The sequence below is a fragment of the Melopsittacus undulatus genome, chromosome 4 (assembly GCF_012275295.1).
Source record: "Melopsittacus undulatus isolate bMelUnd1 chromosome 4, bMelUnd1.mat.Z, whole genome shotgun sequence".
NCBI lineage: Eukaryota > Metazoa > Chordata > Aves > Psittaciformes > Psittaculidae > Melopsittacus > Melopsittacus undulatus.
The window spans coordinates 50,912,154-50,932,345 of NC_047530.1; the positions used below are offsets into that span (position 1 = coordinate 50,912,154).

General features: G+C 51.3%; 1 protein-coding gene across 1 annotated transcript; it reads right to left on the bottom strand.

The window, feature by feature from the left end:
• Positions 1-3,711: 3,711 nt before the first annotated feature.
• CTSD (cathepsin D) lies at positions 3,712-19,670 on the bottom strand. Its single transcript, XM_005149207.3, has 9 exons — positions 19,462-19,670; positions 18,845-19,001; positions 16,563-16,686; positions 14,810-14,928; positions 10,602-10,801; positions 9,336-9,458; positions 8,018-8,162; positions 7,021-7,119; positions 3,712-6,387 (listed from the first exon to the last, which is right to left on the bottom strand). The coding sequence occupies exons 1-9, from the start codon at positions 19,524-19,526 to the stop codon at positions 6,226-6,228; spliced, it is 1,194 nt and encodes a 397-aa protein (XP_005149264.1). The 5' UTR covers positions 19,527-19,670; the 3' UTR covers positions 3,712-6,225.
• Positions 19,671-20,192: the final 522 nt, after the last annotated feature.

Consider the following 20,192-nt stretch of genomic DNA (forward strand, 5'->3'; position numbering starts at 1 on the left):
GGATGAATGGAAAGGGGATAAATCCTGCTTGTGGGGTGATAAATCCTGTCGGCACTGAACAAATCCCAGTGTGGGCAGGGGCGGGAGCACCCTGGCAGCAGGATGCAGGGCATGCGGCTGCTTTAGGGGAGGGAGGTGGGGATGTCATAAAGGATGGACAAGCGCAAGAGGATTTGGCCGTGCCTGGGCTTGGCACAGGATCAGGGAAGCACTTGCTGCCTCCCGTTGCCAGCTACTCTGGGAGCTGCACGGAAACCCAATTCTGGGGTGCTGTTTTAGCATCCCCCATGGGATGTGATGCTGGAGAGCAGCTAATGCTGTGCAGGGACAGCTTGCAGGTCATTCAGGAGGATGCAGCCATGGCACAGGGAGGGTGAGGATGTGAGGACAGGCTGTGTCACACACATGGCAGAGCACAGCCCTGCACAGGTGGCCTTGAGGCAGCAGCAGGTTTGGTTGTGGCTCTGAGGAAGGGGAGCAGGGGAGTCCCAGAGAACTGGAAACAGGCTGGGTCAAACAGAAGTTTGTGCAAGCAGTGCCTGCAGGGAAAGGGAAATCCTCTGGCATTGCCTTAAGCCTACCCACAAAGTGCTGACCTAAGAAATAAAGATGGTAATTCATTCAGCTGTTCACAGGCAGGTTTGGCTCCTGTGTAGGTGTACGCACCCTGTGTTCATCCCTGTGGGTCGGTGTGATGCGAGGGGACTTGCACATCCACAACACTTCACAGGCTGGAGAGGGTCCAGTCTCTACAAGGCCAGTTTAATCCTGCTGTCCTTTAACCAGCCTGTGCTGGTTAGAAAAGGACAAATTGCCTCTGGTTCAGGATTTATCACTGCTGAAGTGCTGCTGGGTTCTGCCAAAGTAAAGAGGGTTTTCTTAGTGCCACAGCTGCCTGTGATGAGACCCAGGTTTCTCTCCAAGAAGCTGCTAAGAAGCAGAGGCAGTGCTGGGGTGAGAATGATGTTCCTGTGGGATTAAGAGGTTTGCAGAAGAGGCAGAACTGCAGCCAGCTGCCATCAGCTTTTCTGAAGGGCTTGGACAAACCCAGGCAACTTGCAGCTGTGCAGAACTGGCTCAGGAAGAGCAACGAAACTCCTTGGATGGAGGTTGGTGCCTATCATGGGAGCTACTGATGAGCCTGCTGTTCATTTGTCTGGGGAAGGTTGTGTAGGTAGGGCTGCTCCTCTTCCTAACATCAGGCAGGGATGGAGGGTGAGCAGAGGAAAAGGTCAAAGAGGGCTTCGGGAGGAGGCAAGAAGAGGCAGCAGGGTGGTGTAGGGGAATGTCAGATCAAGAGGTAGACACATTCCCTGCTGTGCAGCAGGCGAAGTTCAGGGAGGCTGGATGGCTGATTTTTCTCTTCTCCACGTACCAGGTCAGCCCTACAGTTTGCAGAGCGCTTTTGGGTCTTTGGGTTGGTAATTCATCATCTTTCTTGATGTGAAGTGTGAGCAATGAGAGATTTATTACTGTGTATCACAATAGCATACATACAGCATCATCAGTTCTAAAGCCACCCATATGACTCTTCAAAATCAGGCAACAGGCTTAAAAAAATGGCTCAATGAATAAAACCCCTTAATATTCTGTATTAACACTCCTCCAATTTTCTGGGAGTCTTTCAAGGTCATGCATGCAAGCCCTCAACCATAAGGTCTAGGACCACTTTCCTTTCAAATAAAAGCTGGAGTGACTACGAATAGTCATCTGTATTACTGTGGTGTCAAGGCCCACATCCCTTTGTGCTAAACATGAGACAAATAGAACAGAAGGATGTTTCCTGCCCCAAAGCAATTCTCCTGTAATCTTGTTAGAGACATGTGGGCTGTAGCATAACCAAGTGCTGTAAGACCCGTGAGAAAGTCTTCCATATGAAAGCCTGCTCCAGCTCTCTGGGAAACCATTACCAGGACTTGACCCTGCATTTTTCTGAAGGAGAAAGGCCACAGCCCCCAGAATGCTCTTTCCTGTTCCTCCTATAAAATTCCTCAGTGGGTTGCTAAGCCCTATAAGCAGCAAGGTAGCCTGAGGCTTGCAGGGGAAAAAACCATCTCCCCACTCTCCCTTGATCTCTGCTTCCTGTCCTCTAAGCTTCCAGTCTGCGCTCCACTTCTTTTCCTTCCCAAAGGAACCTAAAAATAAATAAATCCAAGAAAGAGCGGAAGAAGAAAAAAGCCACCAGCACCCAAACCAATGTGCTTAGTCATTCATGGTGAGTAAAAATAGTTTTCCAAATGAACGTACCGCTGAGGCAACCAAATGAGCAAGTCATCTCCATAAGAGAGGGGTCTCATTCTCCTTCTCCCTGGGCAGGTCCTTGTCTGGATGGGCTTTTGGCAAAGCAGAGCTGGTTGGAGAAGGATCAGGCCCATGAAAACAGACTTGAGGGTCAGGACCAGGTGCCCTACTATTCAAGGGGGCATGTCATGAAAATGCTTATCTTCATCAGCAGAGACATTTAGCAGAGTGACTTACCGAACTGTCCTGTGCATGGGGTTCTGCAGAGATGGTGCAATAAATGGTGTCAGCCTGAGGATCTGCTGGGTAAGATAATGTGGGGCTGTGTGCAGGCTGCTCGTGGGGTGGGCTGTGCTTTGCTCCATGCTGGCAAAGCATGGATGGACAATCCTGGCTCTTGGCTTCTCCAGCTCTTGGCCAAGATCAAGCCTGTGGCTGTTCTCGCTGAGACATAACATTCAGTACTCACTGCATGATTAAAGGCTTAAGCACAATCCCCCCAGCAGAAACAACACCCTCATACTCCAGTAGATAAATATTTGGCAGCGGATGACTTGTTCTCCCCTTGGGCTATTGAGGAACAGTGGACTGCATGATTGGTTTCCAGGACCCAGCCAGCCCTTTTGGGTTAAGTAATTTCTTTAACCTTGGAGAACAGCTGATTGGGGTATTAAGGCATCCTGGGGGAGCAGAAGCTTGGGACATGCCAGTGGGGAAATTGGTTAAGCTCTCTGTGTGCTTAGATCTGGGCTCAGGAGGCTGGATGGGACTTGCCTGCATCTGCCTTGCTTATGTAGATGATGCTTTTTTCAAAGCAGGGATTAGCTCTTATCTTATACCTGGCACATGGGGCCTTCATTCTGCACTGGAGTCTCCAGCAACCGTACAGCAGCACTAGGGCTAAAAAAAAAATCACACAGCGAGGCAAAAGGGATGGATTTTTCATACATTTAAAAAAAAACCCCAAACCCCATGTTCGTCATCACCAGACTCTGGTAGCATGAGTTGGTTTTAGGCTGGACTTAGAAACTGGAGCCCCACTTTGGCTGTTGTGGGACCACTCTATAACCCAAGTCAAGTAGGAGCTAGTTTTGGCTGGTCCAGAGGAGCCCTGTTGGAGGACTAGCCTTCGCAATACTCAGCCAGGAGATGTGGCCCCAGGAGAAGGCTGTAGGCTAGGAGAGATGCTGGGAGTGCCTGCTGCACCATCAGCGCCGGTCAGGCTGGTGACACTGCTATGTCACCCTGCAGAGACCGGGTTATGTTTTAATACATTGAAAAAGACAAACCCAACAGGCTCCCAGCATAATTCTTTACCAGAGAGAAGGGAAAGATGCCCTTCTGAAACACATACAAGTCTACATGGGTGGGTGACTAGACATACTGGGACATCAGTTTGAGGAGACAGTCTCTGGCCACTGAGGAGGAGTCTGGCATCCCAAGCTGCTTAAGAAAAGACCACTGGCAGAGTTAAGGGGGGAAATACTGTATTTTCTTTTCAATTTTCTATGACGAGACAGTAATTCTGACAGCAAATTAGATTAAAAAAATAGTCATGTGGTTAGAGTTTGGTTTAAAAATGTAAATAAAAGAACAAGGGGAGGAGGCCCATTCAGGGAAGACTACAATGAACTGCTCCTCCAGCCTATCCGAAGGTATGTCACTCAGGGCATCACTTTGGGCTGTGCTCATTCTCCAGGCAGCAGCCTCCTGCCTGCCATAGGACAGACATCAGCTCAGCCTTGGGTTACTGTGGAGGCTAAGACTCAGACACATAAGGTATTGCAGTGCAGCAGAATTGCAGCCCAATGGCTTGTTCTGGAGCTGCGCTGCACGTCCTGCTTGGATGTGATGCTGAAGACATTCAAAACCCACTGCCAGCTCCATGTCAGACTTCCCCGCCCCACATTAGGTCTTGATTAGAGGGTACCCGAGAGGCTATCTCTTGTCTCGCCATGCTGAAGAAATCCTGCAGCTGGGAGATGATGTAGCAGGGCTTGGAGGAGCTCTGGGCACTTTAACTGGTGTGGAGCTGGGGCTCTCTGGAGAGGTGCTGAATATCGGCTGATTTTCGAGTACCATTGATGATTTCTTTTTTTGGTAACATGCCACTGTTCTCTAGTCAGTCTGCAACAGATGTCCTTCGGCACCCAGATGCAGGTGAAGATTACAAGCCAACAGAAACAAGGTTTGGGAGCCACATTTGTCACATCCAAGGTTGCAGGGGACAATGTATGTGTCCCAGGTGTGCCCAGGCCTGACTGCACTGCTCACTCCAGACCTCTCCAAGGTGTGTGGCATGGTTATAAAGCCAAGCTGCAGTGTATGGGGACAGGGGATCCATAAGCTATATATGCACTCTTCAACCACAGTGCGTATGTACTTTAGGACCTCTTCCCCACCTGTGCCTCTGATGCTTGTGGAGAATTCAATACAGGGGATGATGTATATCCATTTCACCAGGCATAACCACCTATTCACCCACTGCCAAAGACCTTTCTCAGGAACTTCCCTGACCCCACTGGTAATGCTGGCAGGAGTATCAGTGAATTCTGGAAAGCCAGGATTTTCCTCTCTCTTTTGCCTAGTCTGGGGTCACAGCCATGGCTGATCGGGTCCCCTTGCCACCCTCAGCTTTACCCCTCACCTGCTGCCACTCCCTAACTTCAGGACCTTATTCAACACACTGGGAAATCCAGATCAGCTACAACCTCTCTGAAGCAGGACTATGCCTCACTCCATGTGCAACACAGGGTGGACATGAACAGGGCTCTCACCAGCACTAGTAAGGTGGAAAACCTGTTAAAGGCAGTTGGGTTTCACAATGGGGCAGCAGGAACAGTGAATGCAAGCCCAGCAACTGCCACAGCACCCTCCCGCACAGGAGGCTTACTAGCTCTGCCAACTGTCTAGTTTTGGGCAATTCAAAATGCTGAGAATAATGTTTCCAAAAGGTCCTATGTGTCTGACAAACACCTACAGATTTTATCTGTGTGATTTAGGCTTGTAGATCGCTTAGCTGCTTTAGGAAACATTATTCTCAGCTCACTGGCTGCAGATGAAGCTGGGGAGATCTGCGGTTTGCAGAAGCTGGCAGAGGTTCACCAAACTAGAGAGAACCTTTGTCAAGTGACTTTGCCCAGCAGAAAGCCAGGCCTTTGTGGCCATGAATTCAATTGACCTCTATTAGATCCTATCTTGACCCCCTTTATATTTGTACTCCCTAAAGATTCCCACTGGCTGGAGCCCCCCTTTGAATTCCTGTCCTGCAAGGTCAGGCATGGGGACGCCGCATCTCCAGCTCTCTCACTAGTGTCATCACTACACAAAAACACACAACCAGAGCCCTTGGGCATGGTACCACAATCCCCCATTGTTCCAGCCCAGGACATGTTCTTTTAGGACCAAGCCAGTACAAACCCATTGAGAAATGACCTTGCTGTCACTGCCTGAACCTGTCCTGGAGGGGTGATGAAGCCATCCACTCCTCCACTTCAACAGTGATAAAGCACAAAATAGTAAATAACTTGCCAAGCAGCCTGCCCTGTCCCTCTCCCCCAGCTCAGAAGCCCAAACCCAAGAGCAGCTGCACAGCCTCTCTGCAGGAACAGAGGTGTCAGGGGCTGGCTCCAGCCAGCTGCCCCCCAGGAAGGAGACCAGGGCTGGGAGATATGAGAGGGCCTTATTCAGCTCTGAGAATCAGTCTTAAAAATAGATACTGGAAGACCTAGCAGTAAAGCAAGGGGCTACTCCAGCTGGAGTCGTCAACTAGAGACCTCCCAGCACCACTTACTCAACAGAGGGGAAATCGTAGCCAGCAGGACACTAATGACTATTTTCCATGTAATTTTAAATCTAGTTTCATTTCTTCTTTTTTTTCCTTTCCACATCCTGGATTTCTAATCCCGGTAATCTTTCTTCATGGCTCCTGTGCATGTGTGGAAGTGTGTGTGTGGCAGAGGCAGTGGGAGGTGGGTCAGGCGTTTAGGCACATTTGGCAAAGCCAACAGAGTCATTATCACGGTCAAATACAGTGTAGTAGGGACCAATGAAGACATCTCCCAAGATCCAGAGTGGGCCCCCGGGGGGTGGGACATCCAGGCCTGAAAAGCCGCTCAGGCAGATGGTCTCTCCTTGTACAGAAACCTAGACAGAAGGGGGAAAGCTTCAATCTCCCTTGGTACTCCATTCCCCTCGCCCTCGCAGGATTAGCAGGAACACAATGCTGGCTGTGCTTCGGCCTCTCCCAGCTCGAGACCCACCGCTTGTTGTCAAAGTAACCCCCAAACCACTGCTCTCTTGGCTCCAAACCCACCTCCCCCTCCCACAGTGCTTATTGCAGCAAAGCATCAGGTAAACCTGCATGTGCCCGTAAACCTCCCAGCCCATGCAGCGCTGAATTAGAGCCATCACTGAAATTCTGCACAAGTTGATTCTGATGGCTTGAATACCAGGCTGGTGGCCTCTGCTATGATAAGCCTCATGGCACCAGAATCCAACAAGGAAGGGCAAAATATGTATAGAAAGTGATGCAACAGTTGCCCACGCTTCCTCTTCCATCCTCCTGTCTCTCATGAGCATCACACAGGGATCTCATTCTTGCAGGACCTTGGTGAGGTTGCCTGGCTCCATCAGCAGTGCCACCACCCCAACATTTCAGACTTTTTCCACAAGTTGCTGCTCTTGTGTTTGGATTTCATGGTTGAGGACTGAGCGGAGGAGGCAAAAGTTAGGCCTTAGGGGAGAAGCACAGGGCTGGAAAAAGCTGCCTGGACATACCTTGAAGACATACTGCTCTCCAGTGAGCTGGTAGGGCTTCCCTCCTAGCGTTAGTGTGATGACAGGCAGAGATGACACTTTATCACAGGAAATCACATACTGAAATAGTAAGAGTAAAGGCTTTAGGTGGCAGCTCCCACACCCTCAAGAAAGGTCTTCCTCAGACACAATCATATCTTTGCTGTAGTTTTCCCCCAAACCAGCTCATCATGCAGAAGAGGCTTGAGCTGAGGTAAGCAGGCTGCTCCCCACCGAGGGTTGCAAGCTGAGGGGTCAGAAGGTTTTAGGGATAGAGATTGAGCTAAAGGTTCAGCTTTTGGCTCTGCTGAGCACCAGGGCTTAGTGGCAGATGCAGCAAGGCTGGGGGTCTTGCCATAGAAGGCAGAGACACTGCTCAATACGGCCTAGAGACATAGGCAGGGAGTGATAAACAGACAAACCCAGTTTCATTAACACTGGCAAATCTTGCAGAGGTGGCAGGTCTAACTTGCTGCAGCATGAAGCAACACTGCAGAAAAGACCTACAAGTGCTCATGGCTGTGATGTGGGAAGGGTTTTGGAGAATACAATCTTTCCTAGAGACTCCTTATAATCCCTGTTTCAAGGAGGAGAGATGACCTTGTGAGATTAGTTGCAATGGTTAAAAACTTGGCAGGGAAGGGTTGTCATTTGCATTAAATAAAGTGATTTTGGACTCCCATTAACAGAAATCCTTGGCCTCAGATGCAACTTACACCCATTGTCCCCTGCCTGCCAGGGATGTGTGGCAGAGGTGACCCAAAGCCTTTCCAAAGTTCATGTAACCTGGCACTCTGACAGCATGGGCAGGAAGGTGAACACCACATGGTCTCTGCTATGCCAAGGGCTTTTGTATGAGCACAGGCTGGGAACAGCAAGCAGAGGGAGTAGAAGACCAAGGTCTGTAGAAGGATCTGGGTGCAAAGCAGTGCGGATGACATAATGACCATGGACTCCCACTTTCCCAGCCTGACCTCACCTGGCCTTTCATGAGTGGTTTTGCACCAATGGCCGTCTGCAGCTCCTTCACTTCCTTGGTGGGGCCAGTGATGAGTGAGGTTCCTGTGTCCACGATAGCCTCGCAGCCCCCTTTGCACAGGGTCAGCCCATTGGCAACATCCACCCTGGGGAGAGGTGCCCAGACAGAAGACAACAGTTAAAAGTCCCCCCAGAAAAGGCTGTGGGAAGTAGAAGGCAGAGTTGAAGATAATCTTGAGTCTGGGCAGTATTGTAGGCATGCAGTGAAGGGCTGCCACAGATGCCCAGGAAGGATAGATGATCAGAAATACTGATACAGCACCAACTTAGCACACAGACCCCCTGGCTTTCCCCTGCCCAGCAGAGCAGGTGCCTTGAGGTGTTACTGCATTTCTGCAGAGCCTGGAGTGCTGCCTCTGTATCCTGCCTGCCACCTGCACTCCTGAGCAAGCATTGCAGATAACGGGCACATGAGCGAGCTCAGGGCAATGCATTAGGGAATTGTATTACCTGTGCTAACGCAAAAAGCAAAGGGTTAAAGAAGTGGTGTGACAGTTGAGAGGGTCACAGGCAAGGGAAGGGTTCCTGTATGTCAGAGGCAAGAAGCTGCTTGGCTTCCTCTCCCTCATCATGTTTCGCAGCCGTGTAGATGGATTAAACCTTCCAGCCAAAGGTCCGCCAGGTTTTGCCAACGAGGCAGGGCTGGGGAAGATGAGAACTGAAACCCTGTGCTGGGGTGGGATGCAGTCCCTGGGAGAAGGACACACTCTGATCACCGGCTGCTTTTAAGTTCCTATCACGTGAGAGAGCTCAGAATAGACCGCAGGGCTGGCGGCCGGCAGATCAGCCCGTTCTCCTCCCCTCTGCCTCCAACAATGCACGTTGATTGCCGCGCCATGCCCTTCAGTCAAGGGCTGGCTTCCTGAGGCCTCATCCTGCTTCTCCAGAGTGTGCAAGTGAGCCCTACGGATCAGGCCTTGCTGAAAGCTAAGCAAAGCTGGGGTTTAACCCATGGGGCTCACCCTGACTGCAAGGAGGACATGCCAGTGTTTTTTTTCCTGCTTCGCAAGGATGCAGCAGGCGTTTCCAAGGGTCAAATATAAACAAGAGGAAAAGATTTTCAGAACATTTCCTGGTATTTTCTGCCTCTTCTCCTTCCAGCAACAGGTTTAGGGTAGGATTTTAGCCTGTTTTTCTGGTGTGGATGTGTTTCAGGAATACAGATGATTCCTTTCTAGGCAGGGTCTCAGCCCAGCCCCAAGCGTGAGCTTTCTGCACACATGTCCCTATGCATGTAGCCAGGTGGAGGAGGGACTTACGCATCCATGTGGACCTGCCAGTAAGCCTTGCGTGTGACATTGACCCAGCTGAAGTCACCACTGTAATACTTGGGGTCGGTGCCCCCCAGGAGCAGCTCGCCACCGGGCTGAGCAGTGGGATCTCTGGAAAACAAAACAACCAAACCTGTGAACATCAGGGTCAGAGTGGGAAGAACCCCCTCCGAAGCCCCCAGACTACATGCCTGGGTACTTAGTGGTGAAGCACAGTGTTAGCAGCATTGAAGACAGATGACTTACATTGCACTATTGTATGTCAATATAAGGACAGATACTGTGAGGCTGGGGTGAGAAAATGGGAGATTATTTTACCCAAAGCATCCTGCAGCTTTTTGCCTAGTGCTTTCTCACAGACACCTGCAGAAACTTGCTGTAGAGAAGTAGGACAGAGAAGGGGAATGGCAAATGGGAACTGAGCACTGACACAGGGGACCCCCCAAATAATCAGCTTGTAACAAGCACCCGTGGCAGGGCTGGACATGGCTGATGCAGCGTTAGGTTATCTGCACTCAACTCCGCGCCAGCCAGGAGCCTCAGAAATGAATCCTCAAGGTTACTTTCAGATAAAAGCTCACTGCCAAGCAGATGGGAAGAAATATGGTGATGGGGGAGGGCTGGCTTTGAAAGACTCAGAGCAGCCTCTCTGCCCTCCCCGCTCCTGGTGTGCTACTTTTTGGGCTGAAGTAGTTCAGAGTCCCCCCTGTGGTGCCAAAAGGATTATGTGGTCTCCTGGGGGAGCTGCAGTGGGTGGGAAGGCACTGGGAGGCACAAAGGATGATCTCCCTGTGGGTGAGAGAGTGTTAGCTGCATCATTAGTGATGACTGGTGTGGGGCACGCTTGCCTGGGAGGCGACACTGCAGTGGCCATGTGGGTCATGGATTTTGGCAGCAGACTGGGGCTAATGGGGACTGCACTAGCAGCATGCAATCTCCTGATCACAGCCCTGCTTATTTTCATTTCCCTTTCCTCTGAAAACAGCCCCTGTCTCTTCATCAGTTAAGAGATCCAGTAGCAGATCTACCCAGCTTTTTATCAGTAAACTTCTACTTCCCTTCTTGCTTCAAAGCAGACAGCAGAAGAGATTTTGGCCTGACTGCTCTAGAAAGGAGACCTTGCTGGAATCTCCCCTGTGTTGCTGGCCAGGGTGTGAACTGGCACATGGCAAAAGGTGCTACCAGGGGACACAGAAAAATGCCCATCTGGGCTTGCCCTCACAATGATAGGTCTGCCACCAAACCAAACACTACCTGTTTAGGTAGAAAGAGAAGATGTTTTTCTCAATCAGCTTCTGTTCCATGATGTTATCGAAGAAAGGGGTGACCTTGTCCACAGAGATCTTTGGGAATGCCATGCCCAGGATGCCATCAAACTTGGCCGCAATGAATGTGATGCCTGGCTGTTTCACAGCCTCTCCAAACATCTGGTTCTTGATTTTCAAGTTACCAAGCTGAGGAGAGATGGGAAAGGAAGGGAAAAGCAGATTATAAAGAAAACTGACTCGGGGGACCAGGGTGGAAATGGGATTTCACTGAACGCAGGCTGTAGTGTGTCCCTCAATGCACGGCCACACTCCTGCCTGCTTTTACCCTTCCATTTGTAGGCAGCTGCAGAAATCAGATATCCTGGTGGCACTCTCTTTGGGGGGAAGGAGGAGGGGTGCAGAGAGCAGGAAACAGGCCACTCTGGCTGCACAATGGCACCTCCTGCAACCCTGCAAAGCCCAGCATACCCCTAAGGACTGGAGCCTCCCTTTGCTCTTTGCCTGCTTCACTCAGCCCTTTCAGCCTTTACCTGGGTTCAGGCACTAGCCATGCCATCTTTCAGTGCCTCCTCTTTGCACAGAGGGACCTATATCACTTTGTCCCCCTACATCCCTTCTCATATTGCCTACTTCATCCTATCCTCCTGGCCTGAAATGCTCTTGTGCTGTGCTTTTAATCCTCAACATTTTTTAAGTCGTCTCTGTATCCTGCCTCCTCAGCTGTTGCACCCATTCCCAGCTGGGAGCACAAATGCTTCTCACCTCTGCCAGCAACCCCTCTGATCTCCACTACATAAGAAACATCCCCAGGATACTGCTGTATCTCCCAGAAGAGCCACCAGCCTGCAGAGACCTCCTATGGGAGGAGAGAAGACCCAGCTGGAAAAGCAAGGCTGAGTCGAGAGCACCAAAATAACAAGTGGAGTACTGTGAATGCAAAGGTCACCTCTCCTGCCAGCCATGAGAGGGACTGGCATTCCCTGGTGAAAGCTGAAATGCCTTGCAAGGGCAGATCCCCAGAAAGGAGATCACAGAAAGCAGGATAGCTGGGCTGACAGGGAGCAGGAGCTGGGTCCTGGCTCTAGCAGTTCAGGATGTTTCTGAGCTTCTGGCTGACCACAGGCAGTGTTATCATCTGTGCAATTTCAGCCTCCCAGCCTGCAGCTAGCAGCACTGCAGTGAACAGGGCTGGATTGAAAAGCTGGTGTCTCCTACCTGATGGCAGATAACGATCACTGTAAATTACTAATATCCCCCCAGGGTTAGAGAGCACAAGGCTGGGATGCTGGTTTTAATGGTATCTGGAGGCTTGTGCTAGGAAAAGATGATCGAGCCTTGCAAAAGCTAAAAGCCACAGTGCAGGATGTGGGGTAAAACAGCTTAGAGCAATTTATCTGCTCAACGCATGTCGCAAGTGCCCCAGTTGTACGCCACAGGTTTACAAAAGCCAAAACTCCACCACGCAGCACCACAGGTCCTGCTGCAGCTCAGGAAGTTCAATAAAGCTTCCACTTCAAAAAATTAAAGTGCAATGGACTGACAAAACTGAGCACCAGGTTTGTCTGAATATTACCCTGGCTGCACATCCCAAGAGGAAGGCAGATACCTGCCCAGTGGTGGCATCCCACTTTGCAGATGCCACCACTGCAGACTCTGCCCATGCTTGGACCTCAGCAGGACCGAACCCCAAGAGCACCTCTAGCAGAGTGCTGGTGCAAGGAGATAGATCCTTTGTGTCTGCCCCTCACTAGACAAAGAGCAAGCAAAAATCATTACCAGTGGATGGCTGTGTAGTGGCCACCCCTCTGCTCTCTGCAGGCAGGAGTCAGCACGCTGCAGCTCACCTGGCCTCCTTGTTAGCACTCTCAGCCAAGCTGGCAAGTGCTGGATGGTAAAGGCAGACTAAAGGCGAGAGCCTCCATGGCACAGTTTGGTAGCAGGGCTTGAGGGTCCCCTCTGCAGAGGCATAGGGGAGAGGTGAAGAGGGGCACTTCCTGTGGGGTGGATCTGCACTACAGCCTTGAGAGAGACCTTGGCCCCATGGCCAGTGACGTTTCCTCTGCTGTCCTTGAAGGACACCCCAAGGTCAGGCTGTGGTAAAGGGATGAGATGCTCTAGCAGCAGAGGACTGGTTGAACCTGCTGGTCTTTGAAGAATGAGCAGCATCAGGGAGTGCAGTGCTGCAGGGCATCATTCCTCCACAGAAGGAGAAAGGATGCTTGACATGAGTTTGTCACTCTCTCCAAAAAAAGCTCTGAGGGACTCTGGACCACCTGCCAAACAGCATCTTTTGGTCAGATGTCACTGCTACCACAGGCTACTGTGGCTGCTTCCACTCATTGGGATGGCTGGAGCCAAGAGGGTCACCCTGAAGGCTGTTTCAATGTCTGCATTTCCAGACTACAACTAACTGGGAGCTTGCTTATAGGATACTGTACAGCAGAGGAAACATCCTGGTGCCCAAGCTGAAGGTCACTGACCCTCTGAGTCACCCCTGCTCCTGTGTCCTGCAAGCGTGACACTGCAAAGGCTCCATGCAAGAGGTTTCTCTTGCTTCTGCCCAGGCAGAAACCAAATGCTACAAGCTGTGCTGGCTACCAAGAACCATACCTGCTTCCTGAACAAGCTCAGGCACAAAATCCTTTCTCTGAGCCATGGAGAAGTGGAGAGCCAGCTAGCAAGCAGGCATTAGGGTGATAATTACAAACAAACAAAAAAAAAAGCTGTGATTTTCCTTCTGACTCACTTCAGCCCCTGCATTAAGCCAGAAAGTGCCTAAACCAGCCCACACTTTCACAGCATAATCAAGTTCACTGTTTGCGTTGCTGCCCCGTTCCATTACTGGGATGAATGCAGATGCCTCCACCTGCTCTGTATTTTGCAAACCTAGTGTAAGAGAATCCATTAATGCTACATACATGGTGCCTTCACGCAGTGAGAGCTGTGGGAAGGCTCAGCTGGGTGGCCTTTTTGTGATGGGGTGTTTATAAGCAAGCTGAGGGATGCAGGAAGTAAATGGCATGAAGCAAACCTGAAAATCCAAAGCTTCATAAGCTGCATAAGGCAAAACCAGAGGTGCAAAGCTGCTGGGGGAGCCCTGTTGCTCTCCCCCATAGCCTCATCTGCACACATTTTCAGGGTACACTGAGCTCATCAAAACTCCTCTCCCCCAAAACAGGGTCCTGCACCCAGCCTGGGCTGCCAGCATCTTTGCAGTGCCAAAACAATGGCTCGTGCTTCCAGGCTAGCCTGAAATTTTCCTGCTATAAGGACAGGCAAAAGAGTGCTCCTTGCGTGAGCCACCCAATTTGGGCTCCCCTTGGATATTTTTTCTTCTGATCCCAATATAATTGATAATCCAGTACTTTTCAGCTGAACCTAACACTGAAAACCCCAGATGCCTAGACTTATGTGCTTATTCAAAACTTTTGCTTTGTTTCCCTGCCACAAAACAAACACATGCTCTTATCCCTGCCAGGAGACCAAGTGATCTGGGGGTGCATGTCACTGATGTTTGGCAGCTGGCAAGCTCTCATGAGCATCTCTACCTGTGAAGCAGTCATGAAAGGTGCCTGCCCTTCACAGGAAACAGCCTTTGCTTGCTGAAAAGGAAACGATGAGAAGCAACTACCAGCAAAATGGCTACCTCAAAGCTGCATCCTGAATGCTGCTGGTGACCCACCCTCCAAGGTGTTACACAGCCTTTGCAAACATAAGCACCAGTTCTGGATATGAGACCAGGATGGGACTGAGAAGAGCCCATTTCTGGCCAGTGTTTGAGCAGCTGCCTCAGTGAATGCCCACTACTGCATCGATATTGGCCAAGAACAAGCTGTGCACCACCAGCCACCTGGGGTGATGCTAGTGTGCATTTGGGCTGGGAAATTTCCAGGGTCAGGAGGAAGAGGGTTGGAGAGATGGCCAGAGATAGCGTTTGCAGGCAACAATGCATGTGGTCCACACTCTGCTGATCACACCCTTCTCTGCCTGCTTTAGTCACTGTCACTTCTTCAGTCATCATCACCACCTTGTTTGCATCACCACCTCGCTCCAAAGCACTTGGAAACACTATGCTAAAGCACACTCTATATGAGTAGGACACTCAAGAAGGGAGGCCTGTTTAAATCAAACAGCTTCTAGTGGTCTTACAAAAGTAAGACTGGGCAGCTCGGGGCAAGGGCAGTTGTTACTCACCGTGACAGTGTCCTGGCTGAGGAACCCAGAGAGGCTCCCTGTCCCATAGTGGATGGCAAACTCAGTGCCGTTCTCCACATAGGTGCTGGATTTAGAGCCATCATACTTGTGGTGCAGCACTGCAACCAGGAAGGAGGACACGGGGACACAAAACATTAGTGCTCCATGATACCTAGGGTTTACCAACACCTAACCCCACACCACCCAGCTCATCTGGACAGACACTCAGTGATGAGAAGATGGAACTGAACCCAGCATTTGCCAAGCCAAGATCCATTAAAGCGTTTCCAACGTCTAGGGAATTACATGAGCAGATCCAATTTGGCTGTTAAATCGGATTTTGCCACTGGGTATTAAAAGCCTAGAGACTACATGGCTGGTGTTTCAGGGTGTGTTAAGACAACAGAGCAAAATGCATTCCCCTGTGCCATAGAGAACCAGAATGGCTTTAAACATAGCCTGCTCTGGGCATGAACATTTTCACTTGTGGATTTTTATGTTTCTTTTACTAAGACTGGCTGGATTTTTTTATATGGTCATTGCTTTTTGCACAGAGAGGCCTCAAAATATTTTTTTTATTTGCAAAGGAAAAGGACTTTCCCTCAATGTAGGCTGCTTTGCCCTTGGGAAGGTTGGGAACTGTAAGATATCCCTATTTTTACAGCTAGGCAGATTCCTCCTCCAGATTCCTCCTGAGTCAGGAGTTGGGCAGTGGTGTGTAGCAAGCTTGGCCAGGCCAGCTCCATGGCTGCTTGCTGAGTGGGGTAGACAGTAGATGGGGACAGACCAGCTAAGCCCTGCAGAAACCAACACGCTATACCGGGACTTCCGTGGCTGGGCTGTCTGGATCCCAGCCTGGCAGGAGGCTGGGCTCATTGTATACTTGTGACTGCATACCCTTTGATCCCAGCACCTCCTGCGCCACTGCCTTGAGAAACCCGCCCCCTGCTACAGATCAGGAACACCCAAGACAGACCAAGTCTGGACCTCACCATCCCACCAGCATCCTAAATCTCATTCACACATGCAAAAAGAAGGTCTGCCTTCTCCCTGGGCAACATAGGACCATACAAGAAGCCCAAATTTCCTCCTACTCCCAATGAACACTGTGGGCCACCTTCCATGGTTGCATTTGTTGGCTCCACAGGTTTCTCTGCTCAGCTTAAGCAGCACAGCCGGTACTTTTAAATGGCATTTTGCCATCACCGGGTTTGACACCTTCGGCTGTGGAGGTGTATTGCATAGGAAGGCCACAGAGCAAAAAACCTTGTAGCCCTTAAGACATTTTCATCTCATTGTGCCTACCTGGCTCTCATTAATTATAAATCCATAAACATGCATGCACATGCTCCTTGCAGTAACAGACCAGAAACTAGGGCAATTTGTATCAGATCTGGCAAGAGGCTGATATTTTTCACCAGCCTTGCGCAATGGGGCGACAGCAGCATCAGTCTGTAATTTGGGGAGAAACATCACAACCTGTGATGCTGCTCCCCAGCTGCAGGGCTGAGGCTGTTAGGGAATGTCTGAAGCTGTGCGTGGGTGACTTGGAGAGGAAAAAACAGGAAGGGAGTAATGAAGGATGGATGCAGGAGGTTGCAATTCTAATTCCAAGTCTGACCCTAAAGAGCCCATGGGCTTTTGGCAAGCCCGTTCACACTGCTGCCTCAGTTTCCCCTCTTGCAATGCCAGGATCTGCATTTTGTAGGGAGGCAGAAGATACTGAGCTGTGGTTGGCACCAGTGACACTTACAACAGGCGATGTCCAGCAGGTGACAGTGCACAGATGGCACCCAGAGGTTGGAGGAGCCAGTGTCAAAGACCACAGTGAACTTTTGTGGTGGGGTCCCAATGCCAATCTCACCATAATACTGGGCCTGCAGAGGAGGAGAAGGGAGCCATGAGTGAAGGCAGCTGGTAAAAGAAGGGATTAAAGACTAAAAAATCTCTTAGGATTGACATCAGCTTCTTATCTGGACACTGTCTTCCTCTTGTTTTAGACTGTGATGGGCTCCCAGTCTTTGTTTTTTGGAAGAGATTATCCCCTTCAGTGTTCATACCTCATACAGCAGGTGTGAAAAGGATAAACTGGGGAGAAGTGGGATGGGTGTTTGCGGAGGAGGACTTTTGGGGCAGGAACACAGGGCAGAAAAGAACTGGAAAGGTCTGTAAGCTTACATGTGGCTCAGTAAAGGGAAGAAAAAAAAAGATGGGAAGAAGCCAAGCAAAACACCTGTGCTGCTGAAAAGCTGAAACTGGCTGGGAAGCTGCTTCACTAGCAAGTTTGCAGAGGAACTGTAGCCTTGCAGCAGGCAGCAGCTCTGCTGCCATGGGTGGAGGTACAGCTGCTGAAGCTTTTCGTACATGTTGGCAGGTCCCTGGGATGGGCAGGAATAAACAAATGCTCAGTTGCAGGGCTCGGGAGGCTTAGGAAGAATTGAAAGGAGCACTGCCAGAGAGGGATTTAAGGCTCTGGGCTGAGAGTTTGGGAGGATGAGTGGCAAATGCTCAGCAGGTCCTGGATGGACCCATTTTTTCCCAGCCCTCACAAAAGGGCAGAAGAGCTGTGAAAAGCCCAGTGAGCAGCCAGATCAGGGTCTGCAGAGAAGGCTGTAGCAAAGGAAGTCACACTGTAGCCTTTCAAAGCCCCTACACGTACTTAATTAGGGGAAGGGAAGTCGTGGAGAAAACAGGATTATCAAAGCTCCTGCACATTTAGTTTGCAAGGGTTGCTCACTGAGCAATTGCTAATCTATTACAATTAGTCATAATGGGGAGGCAGTACTTGCTTCCAAAGACTCTGTAGCTGTTGCTGAGCCTTGAAAATTAACCAGTTTAGAAGCCCCATACATCACATATACAGACCCATGACGGGTCCCAGGGGCTGGTGGGACTGTGTGGGATGGACTAAGGGAGGTGGCATAAAACCCAACAGTCCCTCAGGCAGCAAGAGTTTTCAGCCAGGCCGGGAAGGACAAAGCAGTCCCTTATCTCCCACCACAGGCTGGGCTGCTCCCCCTGTGCCAACAGAGCAGAGTCCTTCCCTGAGGGGCAGCCTGAGCTGTGGTTGCAAGAGACAAGGCCATGGCGCAACTGCTGGCACCCTGGCTTTTGACACCACGGATTAAAACACCGGCAGCCCTTCCCTGCCCAGCCCTGTTGGCTGGGTGACAAGAGCCCCTGGGAAAAGGGAGTAGGGGGAACATTCTGAATTAATGTCCAAATAGACAGTGCCAGCTTTATTCTGCTGGCTAGTGCCTGCTTCCCCATCATCCCAAGAGCTGTGAGGGTACCCAGTGGGGAGCCCAGAAACAAGAAACCCCACATGTATCTGGCAGCTGGGGAAGGGCAACCCTCATGTCTTTTATGTGGCTTTTCCTTTCATCTCTGTTTCCACCACAAAGGTCCCTTTGCTCCTTAAGCTGCTAAGAAGGTGGAGGTGCAGGGTGGCTTTTCCCAAGGCCATGCAGAAGATGAAGGAGGAAGGGTCATGCATCCCCAGACTCACAGCAAACTTACACACTTTCTGAGCTCTCCTTTCCTGCCCCATGCTTACTCTTTTATATTAAACTCCCCAACGAGCGGAGCATGATCTTTATGCTCCCCATCTTGCAGAAAGTGGTGCCCAAACAGGCCAGAAGATGCTAGGAAGGACAGCAAGCAAGCAGACCCCTATTAACAATCATTAATTAGTGACAAAAGGGAAAACAAATAGGTCACAGAAGCTGCAAAACCCCCACTTGGGTGGCAGTGGGTTGTTTGTTATTATTATAATTATCAGTATTAGTATTTTTAGTTTAGCAATTAGGGAAGCAACTTTCTGCAACCACCCACCGAGCCGTGGGGGTGCTTGAATCTGCCCTACGGGATTAACACCTCTCCCTCCTTCCCTTTCCCAGCTGTGGTGGGATGGCACAGCTGGAATTCCCCACTGCCTCCCTGGGATGGGTACCCTCAGAAGGGACAGCCTCCTGGCTGGCATCATGCTGGGGTCTGCTGCAGTGGAGGGGTGGTCGGCAGGGGAGTGCTACTCACATCCATGTAGTTCTTCAGGATCTCTGGAGTGGGCTCAGCCACCTCGCTGAAGCCAAGCTTGAACTTGAGGAGCTGGGTGAGAGCATTCATGTCCGGAATCTCACTGTTCACCTCGTTCAGGACCCGCCGCATGGAGGGGAACTTGGTCAGGGGGATCCTGCGAGGGGAGGACATTATTAATGGGGGTGGCAGGCTTCTGGAGAGGGGAGCAACATGGCTGCACCAAAACCAGGGGACTGCCAGCATGGGCTAGATAGTGTGCTGGCTCCTGCCAGCACCCCATGCTGGATCCTCCTTGCTGTGCTCCATGCTTTTCCCAAAGCCAGAGAATTGGAGATGGAAGGTGGGGGTGGTGGTAGGGGGGAGAGAGAAAGGAAGGGCAGCAGGTAGCTACCAAGGCTCATTGGGAATAGGAAAACCTGAGGCAAGCCCCTTCCATCAGCCCTGAACCCCCATCCGGGGGGGTCCCAACCCTTCTCTCCTCTGCTTTGATGGTGGGGGCGCAGCCCTGTGCGGGGGTACGTGCGAGAGGAGCCCAGAGACCACCACTGCACCAGCGCTGCATGCCCCATGCCCCATGTCCCCACCCGGTCCCCGAGGGACCCCCCCCGGCTCACCTGATGAGGGCCGAGCAGGGCCCGGCCAGCGTGAGCAGGAGGAGGAGGAGGCTGCGGGGCGCCATGCTGGCGCTGCGGTGCCCGAGGGACGCAGAGGGAGCCCGGACGAGAGGAAGGCCGCACACGGCTGCCGTCCGCCTGCCCTGTTTTTGTAGGACCGGCGGCCCCTCTCCCGGGATCGCGGCCAGTCAGCTGACGGGATAAAATTGCACCCGGCAGCGTCACGTGAGGGCGCGGAGGGGCGGGGGCAGCCGTGGGGTGCGGGAGCCGCCTCGCAGCCTGTCTGCCCTCCCCCCTTTTCCCGTATCCAGGCCTGACCCCCCAGCACCGGGCCCGTGACTCAGCCTCCGGGAGAAGGGGAACAAACAGCGACAAAGGCATCACGAGGTGCCGTGTGCCTGTCTCTGCCTTCAGCTTCCTTCTTGCCGGCGCACTTAGTTAGGTTTGCTTTGTTATGTGCTTTACGTGTTCTATGGCTTTACTTCTCTTCCCTGGAGGTGAGGGGCACCCGCAGGCAGGACCCCCCCTCCAGCCTGTCATGGTGGTGGCTCAGCCCTCTAGAAGCCCATGGACTTCAGGCATCTTCCCTGCTGTCACCAGCGGTGACATGCAGCCGGGCTCACAGAGATGTCTGTACCCCTTGGCCAAGGGGCTGTGTCAGCTCCCCAGCCCCATGCTTCACCCTGCCCCCAGTTTGGTGGGAATCAACCCTTTAGTCTGGGGTACTTTGA

Bases quoted from the DNA above. Each gene is read 5' to 3' on its own strand.
- CTSD (XM_005149207.3), bottom strand. From the start codon at position 19,526: ATGGCGCCCCGCAGCCTCCTCCTCCTCCTGCTCACGCTGGCCGGGCCC. The intron at 7,120-8,017 runs GTGAGGTCAGGC...TTACTATTTCAG, and splicing joins AACCACTCATGAAAGGCCAG to TATGTGATTTCCTGTGATAA. The intron at 6,388-7,020 runs GTATGTCCAGGC...CCTTCTGTCTAG, and splicing joins GAGAGCAGTATGTCTTCAAG to GTTTCTGTACAAGGAGAGAC.